The sequence below is a fragment of the Planococcus citri genome, chromosome 3 (genome assembly GCF_950023065.1).
Source record: "Planococcus citri chromosome 3, ihPlaCitr1.1, whole genome shotgun sequence".
NCBI classification, from domain to species: Eukaryota; Metazoa; Arthropoda; class Insecta; order Hemiptera; family Pseudococcidae; genus Planococcus; species Planococcus citri.
The window spans coordinates 45,905,510-45,923,022 of record NC_088679.1 but is presented as its reverse complement, the minus strand read 5'-3'; the positions used below and the strand labels follow the sequence as shown (position 1 = coordinate 45,923,022).

Sequence of the window (17,513 nt, the reverse complement as noted above, 5' to 3'; positions counted from 1 at the left end):
TTATACTCTCTTTTTTTCTCCATTTTCATTTTACAATGCTGCTGGAGCGCAAATTCCACGCGGATACTGAATATACATATTTTGTTAGCGAAAAAAAAACCACCTCGCAATCAGCGGATCAGTAATGAAGCTGACCTTGATGGCCGTATCGTGAGTTGTGAGTTCAAAACAAAACATTGGGGGTAAATATTTTGATTTGTTAATTCCTACTGAGTGATATTTTAGGTATCTACATTACTCGTAGGTTTTATCTTTCTGCGAAATGTCGACCTAACACTAGATCAAAATCTCAGTCTCATTATTTTACAAGGGGGCCACGGCGAAGCAAAAATCATTCGTAGTCAAGCCTTTTGAAAATTCACTTTCCTTTCATAGAATATTTGAATAGAATTTCATCTACAATTTCAAAGAATTTTTTCAACTGTAGTTATAAGATAGGTCTTTCGTTTCATTAAAAAAAAAAATCAAAAAAGTGACTGCAGGATTTTCTGAAGCCAAAATATATCCAAGTTATTTGAAGGTCATCTTGATATTTCACTCGTTGAACACAACCTTCCTTCTTCAATGTTTTTTTTTTTTTTTTTTTTTTTTCAAAAACACCGTTAGCGATTTCAACATTATTTAATAATAAACATTGAACCATTAAAATTCTTACATGAGCTCGAAGAAAAAATTGAGAAATGGAAAAGGCGAGATTTTGAAATGTGAAAGAGGGACGAAAAGGAGATACGAGGAAAATTTGGTAAAAAGTAGAATGTAGATATTTGAGTTGAAAAAAAAAACACCACTAATGAGTATCATGAAATCAAAAATAATGATAAGAAAATCTTTAACATAATGTTGTTGAAAGTAGGTAATATTGGCGTAACGATTTCTGCACGATTATTAAGTAAAAATGTTTTCATTTTATTTTTGCAGACATATTCTTGACAGAAGGTACGGTTTGAAACGCTGGCAGATCGGTGAAATTGCTTCCAAAATAGGTCAATTGTACTACCATTATTAGTAAGTAAATTTACCATGAATTATTATTTTCTCTCATTATCGTACATAACGATGAACAAAATCGAGACATAAATGACAGAACAACTTAACCGAGCAAGTATTATTAATTTTAATTTTTCTCAAGTTGTTCGAAAAATATTGGAGAAAATTTTTTAACGAAGGGAATATAACTTCCAAGACGATATCTCGCCGAAGAACTATTCATTAGCTTCGATGAATTCAAACCAAATGATGTACCTACCTATTAATAAAATGAGAAATATTTTTTCAAGAATACGTTTACGTACCTCGCCTACCTATCGCTAACCACTATGTACCATAGGTACTTTATTCGTAATGTTAAAATATGAGAAATTTTTCCAATGAAAGAATTAATACCGCGTTATACCCTATATCATTCTTTTCGCCATTATTACGCACAACCACTGACGCAATCTGACGCAAAAACTGCGTGAACTGAATAATAATAACCATCACTTTCAATCCTGTTGTTTATGATGTTTAGAAGAAAAAAAAATCCAAAAATGAAAAATGTCTTCTATGTACCGAAAATATAAATGATCTAAATATTAATACAATAATGGTATTAAGAGCGAACACGAAACCTTATGTTTCAAGTGATTAATACTCGTAGGTAGAGAATATTTTTGTTGGAGAATAATAATTTTCAATAAAAATAGGTTTACGCACTGGAGGCATAGAGTTAACATTTTCATGCTGTTGTTCAGTGGTATAGTTGGAATTTTATCAAACAAAATACATAAGTACAATTAATATACTTCTTTCTTAAATTTTTCCACGAGAATCATTTACAGCCCCATGAAATTCGGGAGAGTAGGTATCTACCTAGTATGTACTTTCAAACATTATTTTCCTTATACCTTCTGAAAGCTCAAATGAACATTGAAAAATCGGAAACAGCAGAATGGGACATTTATTAAGTTGAAGAAATCTTATGGGTAAGAAAATTAATTCTGCCCCACTAAATCCTCCCTCCATTTTTAAAGTTGAAAAAATAATATGAAAATGTTCTTCTTGCGCCCAGCCTAGATGTTTCACGCCGATTTTTCTATATACGAAATTTTTGTAGGATGTTTCAGACCTTTTTGTACGATACCTACTCTTCAGGATAAAGAGTTTGTAAAAATTTTCGTATTCGAATCATTCTCTCTAAAAATTAGTTTTTTATTTTCATTAACATTTTTTTTTACCTAGGTAGCAAAATGCAAAACAATTTGACGACATCAGAGGCGGGGATGACTAAAATGTACAGGTAGTGAGCATACTGTATATTGGTGGGAATTGAAGAAAAAAAAATAACATAATTATTGTATCAAATTTTGGCCAGATTCACAGAGAAAATTTACTTTGAGTTGAAACTTCAAAATTCCCTATAAAATATTATTTTGAAACTCGTTACCCAAAAACAAGTAGCTCTGGGTTTCCCAAGTAAATTCATTCTCAAAAAACCCCTGTTTTTTGCAATTAGATACACCTTCATTCAACACCACCCCTAAGCAATGAGAAGTTGATCTTTTGGATCTGAGGTGAAAATATCGCGAGAACTATGCTCTCTAGTAATAAGCTAATTGGACTCTCCTCGTTAGGAAATTTTAGACCCCACAAACTTGTTTCTAATCATTTTTTTCGTAGCATGCTTGGTTAGCCCAGAAAATCTAATTTTACAGTAAAAAATGAGAAAAAATGTTAGTATCAAAATATTAATTTTGTGGGAAAATGTTACGTGATGGCATTTTTTTTGTGATATGTGATAAGTGTGAAAAATTCTATCGGAATCACCTGTTGAATTTCAAAAAGCATTTGTTATGTGGCCCTTTATGTATTTATTTATTTTTTTAGATAAGTAGGTACCTACGTATTGAAAGTTTTTGATATCAAACAGATAGAAATTAGAAACGCGTCTTAATAAAATAATACGAGTGTACATAGGTATTTAAAACCTCACTTTTCAGACGTTCAAAAAAAATAAATTATTCTCATTTTGTTAATACGTAAAAACACTATAAAAAGCAACATACATGTTCACAACATATAATATCCATCTTTTTTATTTCTATTTTACCTACTAAGCTCTGAAAAGATTACCTACACCACGAAGCAAAAATAATAAAATAATTTTTTGTTTCAGTTTAAGAACTAGTGATATAAACAATTTATGGGAAGCCTATTCATTTTATTCAGCGATACGTAGTCGTCAGTATTATTCGAGGGCTTCGCAAGAAGATAGGTAAGTTGAACCAAACGCAACGAAATATGACGTACATAATACATAATACGTAAGCATAAACAACAAATCGAATACAACTATAGGCACTCGTTTTAAAGCGTTCATAATTTTTTGCCTGTGTATTTGTATACATGCGTAAAAATCGTATAGTAATGAGAAATGAGAATAAATTTATAACCCATTGAGATAGGAATGGGCGCGATGTTATTAAGAGAATTAAATTCACAAAATAATTCACCCGAAAGAAAAGTCAGTCGATTTAATGAAACAAACATTTCAGCGTCGAAAGCTTTCTGATATCACAGTTAAAATTTTATGAGGAGAAATTGTGTATAATTCCAACTATACATATAACTTGCGCGACAATCCAATAAAGTACGGCGTGAAATTTACGAGAGTGTATTCGGCGAAGAGCGAGAATTTCGAAAATGTGTAAACTAGAAAAGGTCAACTTGAGTGAGTAATACAGTGTGACATTTAATGTGCTGTTCCATTAGTCAAGCGTTATTACATCGCGTTTTCACCATATACACTATGAGTTCTACCGCTTAGTATTTCCTTCGATACGAAGTAAACACCAAGCGACAAAATGTACTTGTAAAAACTTTCAGCTTGTATTATTTTAAATAAGATTAACTAAGTATTGTTTATTTGCTTAAAATGTCGTTACACAAATCGTTTCGTTGAATCATCATCCACTTATATGGGTTTAAAAAAAGATGCATGGCAATTTCCTACACCTAATGCATGCTTACAAAAAAAAAGTATTTTTTGATTCTCTTCAACGGAGTAGATATCATTTACCCAACTGAATAATTCGATTGAGGAAATTTTTAGCAAATTCAGACAATGTAGGTATCTGGGAAGTAATATAAGTGACCCAAATGAACGTTTGAAATATAGGTACCAAGTAGGTACTGCATAAGAAACTTCAGATGAACGTGTTGCCATACAAATTTTTAGTTCAGTCATTTATTCGCAGGACATCCTGTATGCACATTTTTTTCTCCATTTCATTTTGATCGTCATTGAATAGCATTAAAACAACTTAATTCCGCTATACAAGCATGAAAAACTAAACGCAATTTTCAATTTTCGTTTCTAAACGAAATTTTTTAAAAAAAAACGTAAGTAAGCAAAAACAAAACAGCCACGAAGAGATTTATTATGTTTACATTTTCGAGTATTTTGGATTGAAATAATTCTATCTGCGATGAAAACCCAAACATTGACAGTAATAAAATTTCCAAAGGAAAGACGAAACAGAAATAGATTCAAAAACACGATGAATAATATTTGTGTGGAGTAGATCGCGTGTCAAATATGTCTAAGAAACGAGTGAATATTTCAACCGTATGTTATCTATAGCATTACCGTACGTAGGTACAGTACGTTTCGTATTCGAAAACACTGAATTGCCAATTTTACTATGCGCGAGATTGTCAATTTCATTTCTACATAGAAAAGGAAAAAAACACTACAAGCTACCGAACGTGTGCCCTATACATACATGTACGAGTATACTAGAGCTTAATACATAGCATATACCTTATTATCTATATCTACTTGTATGTACCATTGTACCTACCTACTAAAAAGCTGCTTTGCTTTCAGATCCGAATTGATGGTAAAAAAACTAAGATATTATGCCAGGTTTATAGTCGTATGTTTATTAATGAGGAAAATGAAGGTGGTCGACGATTTGCTACACGTAAGTAATTTATACAAAGTGTATTCTAATACCCGAGTACAATAAAGCATCTTCCAATACTTATTAAAATTAATACCTGCATAAAAATGTCATCTCTATCGACAATGTCATCCCTGTAATCGAATCTGGTTCGAATAAAAACAAAGTGTAACAGCATCCTATAATAAATTTATCTTTAAATTACCGCGTAAAAGCTATACTAAATTATAGCTCAGTTTACTAATTTAGCTTCAGCAAGTGGTTTTAATCCATTTAATAGTCTACACTGTATGCCTTATGAAGCGGGACTAAATCATTTGAAAATCCCGTTCGAGTTCACTCTATCATATTAATGTATCCTTTGAAACTTCAAGCCAACGGTATAGATGATGTTAAATTAACCCAAACAAGCGCGTGTACATAATTAAACATCAAACATAATTTCAATTTTTTTCATCCCGATATGAAATTTTATATTCAGGCGAATTACACCTCATATTAAGAAACCGAAACCGATTTTTGTTCATTTTTGGTTTTAAAAATAAGCATTACTTCGCGATGCTTTTTAAGCCTGATTTACCCGTCGTCAACTCGCATAGGTCGTTATATGTACATTTATGTAGGTACATCAGACATGCGAAATATTGATCCTGGGGTTCCAAAACGGATTTTGTGATTGGCCTTATTTTTACTTTGTTCAAAGGAAAATCTGGCTAAAAAGCATTATTTGATTCGATGCATCATGCATTATTATCTCAATGAAAACTAATTTATCAGTTTCGCGAATTTTTGAAAACCGACACATGAAAGTATCAGTTTAAAGGAAGGGTCATCTACTTTCGTAATTGAACTCGTCCACGCTACATTGCTACTGCACATCGACACCCAGTTCAATAACGGTCGAGTTATCTAGTGGGTATATATTTGTATTAATAATTCAAAACTTTTATTTGACAGGAATTAGATATGCACATCGTTGATTACACCAGCACGTACGAACCAGACGACCAAATGGAATGGTCAGTGGTTTTACAAGAAATAAAGTCATTTGTTGCCGCAGATACAGTAGTAAATATTTTACACGCTGATCAAAATACCATAGTTCTCTCGCACAGGTAAATACATAATACGAAATTTTATACACAATAAATAGAAAATAAATGAACTAAAAAAAATTATTGTAGGAACGATCGACATGCACACAACTCGTACGTAAAAAAATAGGCGAATTTTTATCGATGAAAAGGGTGAATGGGGGCAAGAGATATCGTGACCTGTTCCGCAGGGTGTTCGAGAAGTTCATTAAAAGTGGCAACTGACAAGATATTCCAAGATGTTCAAATAAACGCGGAAAGTGGATTTTTTTTAGAACTCTTCTCAAAATTTTTAAAGGTGTAGATGTAGAAATGTAATCAATACATTCTTGTGAAAATCTGCGATAAAAAAATTATGAGGATTAAAAGTTGCCTATTCAGTTTGCCGTAAATACGCATTAGTAATTTTCATCTACCCGAATGTACAATTCTTCGAAAAATTATTATTGCAATTTGAAAGCTCATATCTTCAGACTGGTTGAATTTGGAGATTACAATAAGTACAAAAGTCAAAAGCTACGACGCAAAAATTTGAAAAAATCAAAGTGAAAGCACTTTTTCAATCATTTGGCTACAAATTAATTTTCAAAAGTGGGATCTAAACATTTCTGGTGCGAAAGTAGTGTTTTTTCAAGTTTTATTGGAGTATAATTTCTTAAATTTTCGACTCGTCGTGCTCCAAACATTATATCTAACACGTTACCTATTCTTATTTTGTAGGTTAACCCCGCATACAACACCTCCCGTAGAGAGATCCAGCGCGATGACGCTCACATTACAAGAAATTATATTGATAGGCAACGTAAATGATCAAGTAAGTTCCTATTTATATCATCTTATCCGTATGTTTGCATAAACTAACATCAATCCACATTTTCCGTTCATTATTCAATTCATAAACGAATACTATTCTCTACCATTTCATTTACATATAACGAAATACGTACCTATTTATCTAATTAGATAGGTATCTGTATTATTGTATTAGAACATGTATCTATAAAAGAGAAACATTTCAACGAATAGCTGAAAACACCCTCTCCTTTTTCGACTGCAGAACAGATACTTAATAATATTGTGTATTGCGAAGGGAGAGGGGGTAATTTTCTATCTTGGTTCAGCACTCGAGTACGACATAATTGTAAATTTTGCCAACGCTCAAATTTTAAGGAGCAAAACTATTCAATTTTTGAAACAACGCCTCACTTTGAGAAAAATACAATGGTTTGGAGTAAAATCAAACCTTAGCGTGGAAAAATTCAATAAAATACAATTTGCATCACTGAAACTGGTGTTTTAAAACAGATCTTAAAAATTAAAGATACCTTACAGAGCTTTTAATAAATATATGAGTCATGAATTGACACTTTAGGTAGGTATCCTTAATTTAAGAAATATATTTCAAAAAAAATGTCTAGATTGGGAAATTTTCTACCATGCTCAACGTATGTATACAAAGTTGGATGAATCACAGGGTAGAGGGATTCGACGATTGATATGAAAATAAAAAATATAAGCACTCTAGAATAGCCAGTATATTTCTTTAAAAAATACTAATTCACGTCCAATTTATTTTTACAGGTAAAATATAGCGAAATGACAATAGATATGTTTCGTATGATACAAACTCTAGAAAGAGAAAAAAGACACGAAGACTTCAATCACACTTCAGATCCACCATCAAGAGCTTCTTTCGTTAGTACCAAATTTTCACAATATCATTATCACATTCTTTGTCATGATTTCTTGAAAATGTTCTTTAACTTTGAATAATTTGATTGCAGGAAAAAAGTTTTTCGTTTTCAAGTACAAGAGGATACTACTCCGGTATTACACCCCCATACACCGAAAATTTCGACAGAGGAAAACGAGAAAATCCGCATAAATATGTATTATATAAACCAAGCATCACGCAAATAATGATGTTTTTAGCAACAGGTAAACTTTTTAAAATTTAGTTGATGAATCGTTGTATCCGTCGTTAATGGTGGCGATACATTCGCTTTCAAAATATATTTGAAAAGATGACTGTGTATCAGCCAATTTTTCTGATATCTACTTTAAAAATAGAAAGAGGCCACTTTTTGAGAACTTCAATGCTACATAAATGACGTAATGGTGTATCTTTAAAAATCAGCGATACCGTGAGAAAACTTTGATGACGAGCAACTCGGGAGGGGGGATGGAAAAAGGCTTTGACGCGAATCAATTTCGAAAGGTTGAGAATATACTTTCAAATTCTGTTTTCAAGTTTTATGTAAGTTGCGTAAGAAGTGTTAATAGGTTTGCATAACCAGTTCGCCGTAAATACATTCTGAACTGATTTACATTGAGATCTACTCCATTCCACATCAGCTTGAACCAAAAATGAAGTTAGGTCTTGCGAAACTGTCAACTTTTATACCTCAGAACTCGTTACATCTAGAGAAAATCAGTCGTCGGTTTCCAATACAAGGGTTCTATGTCCATGTTTTTTTCCCCCCAGGTTTTAAACGTTTCGGGTACGGTTATAGTAGGTCTTTGAGTAGGTACTCATCAAAAAAATAAAAAATGTGGTTTGACAAACAACATTTTTTATTTTTTTGATGAGTACCTACTTAAAGACCTACTCCTACTTTAACCGTTCCCGAAACGTTTAAAACCTGGGGGGAAAAAAACATGGACATAGAACCCTTGTATTGGAAATGGAAACCGACGCTGTTTGTGAGGCGTTAAAAAGAATAAACAGGAAATTTTAAGTTGGTGAAAATTCGAGAAGTTTGAATTTATCGATGTTCAAAAAAATTTTACTATCACGAGTAAAATGGTTGATTGATACTAATTTAACAGCGCTTAGCTCAAATATTAGCTCATTTTTTCGATCTAATTTTTGCAAATCCTCAGCAGTGTTCTTGTGCAGAGTCAATCTCCCAATTAAAAATCTACTTTCTTTCATGATTTAGTGGTGTCTACATTTTTCAGATTTCAATCTCCCTGAGGTAAAATTAAAATTTTTTTTATAAAGTACATATATTATTTGGATCAATGAATCGACTGTTTCATAACTTTCTTAACGCCAAATCCGATTTTTCCACTTAGAATTGAACAATAAATCAGAAAAAAAATGATTTTTAAACGAATTTTCAAAAACAAAAAAAATGCAGGACTCTTTCAGAAATTTACCTAAATTTTTTTGATTTTCAGCACCATTTTGTTCAATACATGGCTGTATCAAGAGATACGGATTTATTTATACTTGTATTAAAAACTTAAATCGCGGGCACATCCTAAAAGGCAGTTTGTTTATAAGTACAATAGTACAAATAATTTGTGACAATAATTCGCGTAGTATACATGGAAAATTTAATTTGCAGGGTTTAAAGAGTTACCAGCAAACGGCGTACTTTTAATGTATATTTCCGCCGATGGATGTTTTCCTTTATCGAAGAATACCGATAATTGTAAGTACTTGAAATACCTATCATTTTAACCTGTACATTTGAAATTTATTCCTATTGAAGGATATTAATAATGAATTAATCTCATTTCAACAGCGAGTTATGATATGGGTGGCGTAATAACCAGTTGCAGAAAAGAAATAGAAATATATAACAAAGGGTTGATGCATGTGAAGGAAATACACTGGTAAGTTCGCGGATGACTCTTTGGGCAGGTAATCTAAACTGAGCGATATTCCTTGAATTATGTTTTAACATATAAATTCTTTTCAGTTTGTACCCCGGAGACTTGCATCCGTTCACGCGAAAGCCTCTGTTTTTGATCGTCGATTCGGATAATAGTTTCGCCTTTCAACACATTCATCAATACTTTGGTCATCCCTTTGTCGTGCTAATGTCTCCACAGGACGTACCAGATCCTTTTCAAGGTAAAATCAACTTTACGCTACTACGAGTAGAATTTTTTCTTCAATTATACATAGATTTAGAAGTGGAAAAATCGAATCTAAAATTATTGTTTGTTCGCAGGTTACCACCGTAATGGAAATTTATTTACGTTATTTTTACACAGTCCATTAACCGCCGTGTGCCTTATATGTAACATTAACTCTCTTCCAATACAACACTGGGAGCGATGTCAGTCTGTTGTGGATAGATTTATCTCTGAAGCGAGTGCATTATTCACACGAAGTGCGGTCGGTACGTATTGAGATTATGAGCCAATTCATTATGAAAAAAGTAACATAAAAATTTATAATTGATTGATCAATGCAAACAATTTTTTCATTCGCAGATCCGGCTTATCTTCAATTTTTTGGAGATGATTTTTTAAGACTTATTATATTAAGGTACATTTTCTGTTACATCGTGTTGCGAAATCACGAAATTTTCAAAGTAAGTAAACTCATTTCGAGAAATTTCATAACCCAGACGTCGAACTAATCGATTATTTTTCATTGTAGTCGCCAGATTTCCGGCCAAAATGTCATCCGGCACTTCCAGAAAGTGAACTATTAGATCACCCGGTATTACAGCATTTAGTCTACGACTTGGCCTCACATCTCGATGTTAGAAACCAATTCGTTAATACTAATCCTCAACCGCATTCAACGGAGTAACTGAGTGGACCAGTAATTTGTTGCAGTATTACTATTTATTTTAATTTACCTACGTTAAGCTATCCCCCGGATTTCTTTATCATTAAAAAAGTTTAATTATAATTAATATTATTCGATTTTGTTTTTCGAAATAACTCAAATATACTATACTATCTTATGCTATGAAATTCGCGTCAAAAAAAAAAACCAAACAACTCAACCAATAAGGAACTGTTAAAAACAAATATGTATGACGCCTTTCGAACATTTTCTTTGTTTAAAAATTTGAGTGATGACATCCGAAATAAAATAAGTCAAATTACCCATCAATAATGATAAATTTTTCGATTATCTGTGTCTTACTCATCGCTTGGGCAAATTTTTCATTTGTATTATATTCCTGTGATCAGTTACTAAATATTTTTATAGAGCTCAAAATATTGATTTACATTATTTTTCATGCAGTTCTCTCTCTTTCTATCTTTATCTTCTGCAACATTTTCATTTCACGACAATATATTTCATTAGGCTTTTTGTTCCCATTAACAAATGGCAAAGCACTAACATTTCTCAATTTATTTCAATTGAAAACAATTTCCATCACTGCTGAAAATCAAACGATAATAAATTAACTAAAATATTCTTTTTTTTTGAATTTTTTTCCTCAACAGCTTTTAGAATTCGATTTTTTCTTCTTATTGTAATAATTATATAGTAATCGATGTTATCAGTGTACTTGGGAAAACGTTTTAAAAAATCAAAAACTTGATCAGTTTTACTTTTTAACCAGCTCCCTTCGATTGTTTCTTCGTACATACGTATTATATACCTACCTACATTTTACATAATGTAACAGATATAAATATTTCATTGAGATTATTTTAATATTTTTAAACAACACTTACTCACTTTTATTCATTTACAAATTTTTGTAATTTTCAATCGCTTCTCTACGTCTATGAGTTAAAACCAAATTTTAGAAAGCACAGCGTTCATTTACTTAGTTGGTGTATTTTTCAATAACTACTCTTTGGTAATTTCTCACACTATAATCGATGTTTTTATAAAATATTTAATCATTATACATAGAAGCATCACGATCTACATGTTTACCTACTATATAAACTTTCTTTTTTCTTTTTATTTGATTCTTCAAATTCGATGTTACTGATCAATTTTTATTTCATTCATTTTTTAAAATTTTATTCCATCCGTTAAATTTTGTGTATTGAGTTTCCCTTTATTTTTTATTCATAAATCGACTAATTTCAAAGATATTTTGAATTATTAATTGTTATAAATCTGACATAACGTGAGATGCAATCGTTTAGCAGCTAATTAATGTACTAGAACATGCTAAATAAATATGTAAATAGGTATACATAGAATATACACATAGGTACACATTTCCATTGCAGTTGTTACATAAAACACGAGCTAATCACTCACACACATTGGTACTTTTTAATTGAGAATTTACCTTTGTTCATATAGAAGAATACATTCAATGCTGAATTACAAAAAAAAAAAAGTCATAATTACACATAGCCCGCCGCTAATTAGCTAAATTCTATTTCTAATAGAGCAGGATGAAGGCATATTATTTTAGTAATTTAGTGTAATATGTGCTAATATTGGAATACGTATTGTAATAATTAATTATTTTCTTCCTTTAAAATATCAGAATATAGTATTAGTAGCCTAATTCACAAACTATTGTAATTAACGTATATTTTAATGTTTCTTTTGTGTTATCAAGGAAATCAGAAAGTACAAAGATGGAACTGCCGAAACCAAAAAAAAAAAAAAAAAATTATACAATGAATAGAAATCATATCACCAAAAATTAATGTGATTAAGGTGAACAAGCGAGATGTTTCTTTTTCTTTAAATTTAGTACTTATTTGTTTTTCTTTTCCTTTTTTTTTGTTTTTAATTTTTTTTTTCTTTAAAAATAATGAATAAAACAAGAATATGCTATGGTACAGTAATTTATTGCGTACAGTTCCATTTTCACTTTACTTCCTTATCATGTAAATATTTGTCAACTTAGAATCGTTCACCGTTAACCTTTTACATTTTTCATTTCATTTTATTCCATTTTTTCATGTATATAAAAATTCTATATAATTTCGAATTATATATTGAACACAAAATGTAATTTTTTCAACGTGTTAAGTGTACATATTTACGGAAATACTTTAAGTAAAATATTTTATATCTACTGCCAGTAGTCATTCAGACAATACGTGCAAATATAAGATAAAAAATCAAGTGTTGTTTTTGATTTATATCTCAATGGGATGGGTAACAATGTACAAGATTTTCAAAATTGGTATTGGAAGTTCATTGAACAAGTTGTCGAGACAACCAAACATTTTTATATTTTGTCATAAGTGTAATTTAAGGAAGAGGGATAGGGGAGGGAAGGAGATTATGCCACTCTTCACAAGGACGATAGATCAACCTTGCCTGGGGAAGTTACAGGACGTAAATGGTGCTAAAAAAAACTCCATTTATAGGCAACTCACCGCCCTAAAGAGGCCTTCAGGGGATCTAATAGTGAATCTATTCACATGATATCGACACCCGTACTGTCGAGCTTCTTTGCCTCAAAATGAGGGGGAAGGGTGTCCAATGTCCATGAGCCCGAAATTGGGTTTTAAAGAGATTGTTTTATTTTCGACTGTTTTCAAAGATCCGCATGCTAAATTTCACAACTATATCACCAGTACAAGGTGTCTACTGTCGACTAAATCGAAAAAAAAAAATTAAAAAGGATGATCTTTTGAATGACCGAATTTCCACTTTTGGATGACTTCTTTTAAAAATTTCCTAAGTTTCAAATTCAACTTAGATGGGTGATTTTTACAGAATTTTTCAAGTTGATCACGGGAAAAATAATGAAGAAATTTTATCACGTCATGGATATTTCATAATTTTAAAGTTGATGACGTTATCATCAATGAAATTCCATCAATTTTTAATAACTTTCAAGTAATTTCAATGATAATTTTACAGTTTTTAGGTACTTAATAACTGATAAGTTGACCATTATTATAGCGGGTTGCTTGATGTTGGGCTTACAAAGTAATGAGAAAATAGTACATCAATCATCATCATTGGATTTTAATTTTCCACCCCCTCATTGAACACACCACAGGGTCTGCATTTATTATAGAAAACTTTCTCCAGCATTTAGACAAACTTCCGTAGATATTGTTTAATGAGAATGTCAACTTTTTGAGTATAGAGTTTTTATCCGCAAAATAGAAGAATGAAAACAGAAAAGAAAAAAGATGCGACGTTCGAATATACCTATAATCGCAAAAATTAATCGAAACATTGTGTAAAAATGAATGAATAAATTTATCAATTTTTTGTTTTGTTTCTCATTCGAAAACGCATTATTTTATGATAAGGTACCCATGATTTTTTTCCAAAACCAATCATCGTTTCTTCTTTTTTGAACGGGTCCCATTATCTAGATCTATTTCATTCAATGTATCAACAGGTGAACGTTTCAGATTCAATTTCAATGATTGAGAGTACGCGATCATTTCTTTCATTTTCAGTTTATGGTTTTTTCCAAAAATCAAATCAGACTGATATCCAATAATTTTATACGGACCAGTTACCTTTTTTCGTTTCTGCGCCTTGAAATTCTTCACCGCGATGGCAGACCTCTTGTATGGAATTTTCTCGTCTGATGACATCGTAGACCACAGCGTAGCAGCTTCCTTGGTCAATTCGGACATGGGTTTACTTTCCAAATTATTTTCTACTTTATAGTGATTGACGAAATTGAAAAATGCGTTTGAAGAAAGCACCCCATGAAGATTGATTTGAAAACAATTTCCGGTATCCATAATCGTAAACTGGTAACTGTCTACCACACGGTAAGAGTTTTCCGTCAACTGAAAGAAAAATGCCACAAAAATCAATCTACTTATCAATAACGAATTTTTCCTGCGATTGCTAGGAAGAAAAAAATATCGTGAAAGAACTAACCATGAAGTCTTCTGGTAATAACAGCGATAAAACGAAGATCCCAGAAAAATCGCACACAAATTTTAAATTTGAAAATCGAAATCAAAATTAGAGAGCACCTCTTCTAATCTAAGAAAATTTTTTCAAATTTACCCTCGATCTCGAACAGGCGCAAAAAAGATTTGAAACTGTATACTGGATAGTAAATAGTTGAGAAAATGTTATGTACCCAACTGGCTAGGGTTTCTTATTTTCAAAGTCAACAAACGATCTATTTATCACGTGCTCCCTCACACCGCACAGGCGCGCATCGAACCACTTCTCGTAAATTTTTTCAAAAGTAGTAATGAAAATCTTTTGAAGACTGAAATTTTATGATTAAATTACTATGAATCATTATAAGTTATATTCCTGACCCGATACGTTGTAAAATTTTACACGATGAAGTTCAAGTTGTTGAATGTTAGTCCTAAATTAGGACGATTCGGTATGATTAGCGATGTGGAACGTATTCCTTCCTTTTCACTGGAAACTCCAAATGTATTATTTTTTACCAAGGTAATTATAATTTCAATTTTGAATATGTATAGAATGTAAATTACACAGTTTTCTCATGTACTGAAACACTATTTCTTACAGAAAGGCTGTGTGCCACATTTGACGTGTGATGTTATGCAAATGATTTCGACAGATTCGTTGGCATTACAATTTCCTTTGAATAACATTTTCCATTGCTGTGAAGTATTAGAGAAAAATAAAATTAGTTTGAATTCATTTGTAGGCCTTCCAGTAAGTATAAATAATTACAGTTTCTTCTTTTCGCTAAATTTATTTTTCAAATTTGAATATTTTGTGTTAGGAATATTTTTCGTATTGTTTTTGCCAAGATCCAGTTGATTCTATACCGCAGGGATATCACAGGGGTGCTTCAGCTACAATTTGGTCTACTCAAGGAAAAGTATTCGTTCCTAAAGAAAGGTAATTTGTTGTCGTTTTAGACCAGTTTTCAGGGTACTTACTCTATAGAATACTGCAATGTTCGCGTTTTTCAAATCTCAGGTATATGGAAATCATGGAAGCATTTCAACCAGACATGTACTGTGCTTTAAGCGATGGTGACACAAATTTTAAAAGCAGCACGAAGAGATTATGTAATTCTACCAGTATTACAAACGATGCTTTTCAGTATTGTTACGATAAACACATATCTTCTGTATGCAGTATTTTTATTGATTTTTTTTCTTTCGAATTGTCAACATTAATTATATTTTTATTACAGAAACTGAAAAATAAAGGATTAATCGCTCCTATTGAAGGAGGCTATGATAAGAGCTTGAGAGAAAGATGTGTAAATCACATGACGAAATTTCCTGTCACCGGTTATTTAATTGATGGCTTGTACACAGATGGAAAAACTGTTAACGATATTCCCTTTGAATCTGTCAAGGAAATAGTTCAACATACAACGGTAAAACATAACAGTATGCGGTATTATAGCATGGACATTTTTACTATATTATTAATTCGATGATATGTATTACAGAATTTGTTACCTTCTGATAAACTGCGAATTATCCACGGGGCTTGGAATCCTAAATCTGTCGTAGAAATGGTGAAAATGGGCGTCGATTTATTTGATACATCTTTTCCTTATTTCATGACTGAGAACGGATGGGCTTTGGTGTTTAATTATAACATTGAAAATTTGTAAGAATAATAATTTCATTTTTTCAGCAATATGCCTTTTCAATTATTAAAATGTTTGTTGCTATTCTTCATTTTTAGATTAAGAGACGAAGTCGACTTATACGAAAATTGTGCTATGCGTTTCGATGATGACAAAAATTCCAGTGATAAACCGTCAGAAAATCCAGAAAAGAAGAACAGTGATAAGCCGTCAGTTGAACCAGAAAAGAAGAACAGTGATAAACCTTTATATATTTCCCTCCATGATACAAAGTAATTGTTTTACCAAGTACTATGTTTTCTTGTCTGTTCACTTATTGTAATTATTATTATTTTTTTTTTTTGTAGGTATTTCGATGACCTAACTCCTATTCTGAATAAATGCAATTGCCTTGCATGTAAAAATCATACCAAATCCTACATACATCACTTGCTTGTAACGAAAGAGTTGTTAGCTCCAGTTCTACTAACAATGTAAGTATAGTGACCTTTTTTTGTCACTTATTTTAGTTATTTTTGTTTACTCATAACCAGACTGAAATTGAAATTATCGTCAATTTTATTTTCATTTGTTTTTGTTTATAGTCATAACATGCACCATTATCTGCAATTTTTTGCGAAAATCAGAGAGAATTTGAAAAAGAAATCGCAAAATGGAGTAATGACCAATGGAGATATTAGTAAACATCTCAATGGAGAGGTTAGTAAGATTCAAATCTAATTTGTGTTAAATCATTCCAAACTTTCCACATTGGATATCATTTGGCGGATGTTGGAATTCCCTTTTATCATAATATTCAGATATTATTGTGGTCTCAAGACAATAAATAAAAGCCGAATTACATATTGGTAAATACAACCTACAATCATTCGGAGATAAGTTATCACCAAATATGGTTTTGAAATAATATTGTTATGAAAAAAGTTTTTTTTTTCTGTCGGGGGTTTGCGGTTACAGTTTTTAAACAAGTTCACTTTGTCCACTGTTCACTATTATTTTTAATTTAGGTAGTTTTTCCACTAATTATTTTTTTTAAACATCAAAAACAGGGACTGTTTCTTTCTTTCTTTTTTTTCCCCACTGAAATTAGTATCCAAGTGATTTCATTAATTTTTTATAAAATGGTCTTGTTTCCTATAATCCATCAGTAGGGTAATTTACCTATTTGATATCGGTAGTTTTTATGTTACCTATGTATTTCAAATTAATGTTTGTGTACCTCGCTGAAATATATTTTTGTTTCAATATTTTTTCCCGAAATATGT

At 31.4% G+C, this 17,513-nt stretch overlaps 3 protein-coding genes across 3 annotated transcripts in view; 2 read left to right on the top strand and 1 right to left on the bottom strand.

The window, feature by feature from the left end:
• LOC135841293 (protein SCAI) overlaps positions 1 to 12,845 on the top strand; it is a 32,314-nt gene extending 19,469 nt beyond the window's left edge. The window contains exons 3-15 of the mRNA XM_065358179.1: positions 919 to 1,005; positions 3,155 to 3,253; positions 4,868 to 4,964; positions 5,901 to 6,058; positions 6,758 to 6,851; positions 7,619 to 7,732; positions 7,822 to 7,975; positions 9,391 to 9,477; positions 9,571 to 9,661; positions 9,748 to 9,902; positions 10,003 to 10,173; positions 10,268 to 10,368; positions 10,437 to 12,845. Coding sequence (XP_065214251.1) covers positions 919 to 1,005; positions 3,155 to 3,253; positions 4,868 to 4,964; positions 5,901 to 6,058; positions 6,758 to 6,851; positions 7,619 to 7,732; positions 7,822 to 7,975; positions 9,391 to 9,477; positions 9,571 to 9,661; positions 9,748 to 9,902; positions 10,003 to 10,173; positions 10,268 to 10,368; positions 10,437 to 10,592 — 1,564 coding nt within the window. The 3' untranslated portion in view covers positions 10,593 to 12,845. The remainder of the gene's footprint in view (positions 1 to 918; positions 1,006 to 3,154; positions 3,254 to 4,867; positions 4,965 to 5,900; positions 6,059 to 6,757; positions 6,852 to 7,618; positions 7,733 to 7,821; positions 7,976 to 9,390; positions 9,478 to 9,570; positions 9,662 to 9,747; positions 9,903 to 10,002; positions 10,174 to 10,267; positions 10,369 to 10,436) is intronic.
• The window catches only part of Ets65A (DNA-binding protein D-ETS-3), a 137,851-nt gene extending 123,125 nt beyond the window's left edge, over positions 1 to 14,726 (bottom strand). Inside the window, exons 1-2 of the mRNA XM_065358185.1 lie at positions 14,583 to 14,726; positions 14,210 to 14,488 (exon numbers count right to left, since the gene is read on the bottom strand). The gene's annotated coding sequence lies outside the window, so the exon portion shown is untranslated. The remainder of the gene's footprint in view (positions 1 to 14,209; positions 14,489 to 14,582) is intronic.
• A 149-nt stretch (positions 14,727 to 14,875) lies between these two features.
• LOC135841294 (queuine tRNA-ribosyltransferase accessory subunit 2-like) lies at positions 14,876 to 17,495 on the top strand. The gene is made up of 9 exons (XM_065358180.1): positions 14,876 to 15,119; positions 15,201 to 15,350; positions 15,421 to 15,539; positions 15,621 to 15,774; positions 15,841 to 16,029; positions 16,105 to 16,268; positions 16,347 to 16,520; positions 16,596 to 16,721; positions 16,833 to 17,495. Exons 1-9 carry the CDS (start codon positions 15,003 to 15,005, stop codon positions 16,966 to 16,968), a joined length of 1,329 nt encoding a protein of 442 aa, XP_065214252.1. The 5' UTR covers positions 14,876 to 15,002; the 3' UTR covers positions 16,969 to 17,495.
• Positions 17,496 to 17,513: the final 18 nt, after the last annotated feature.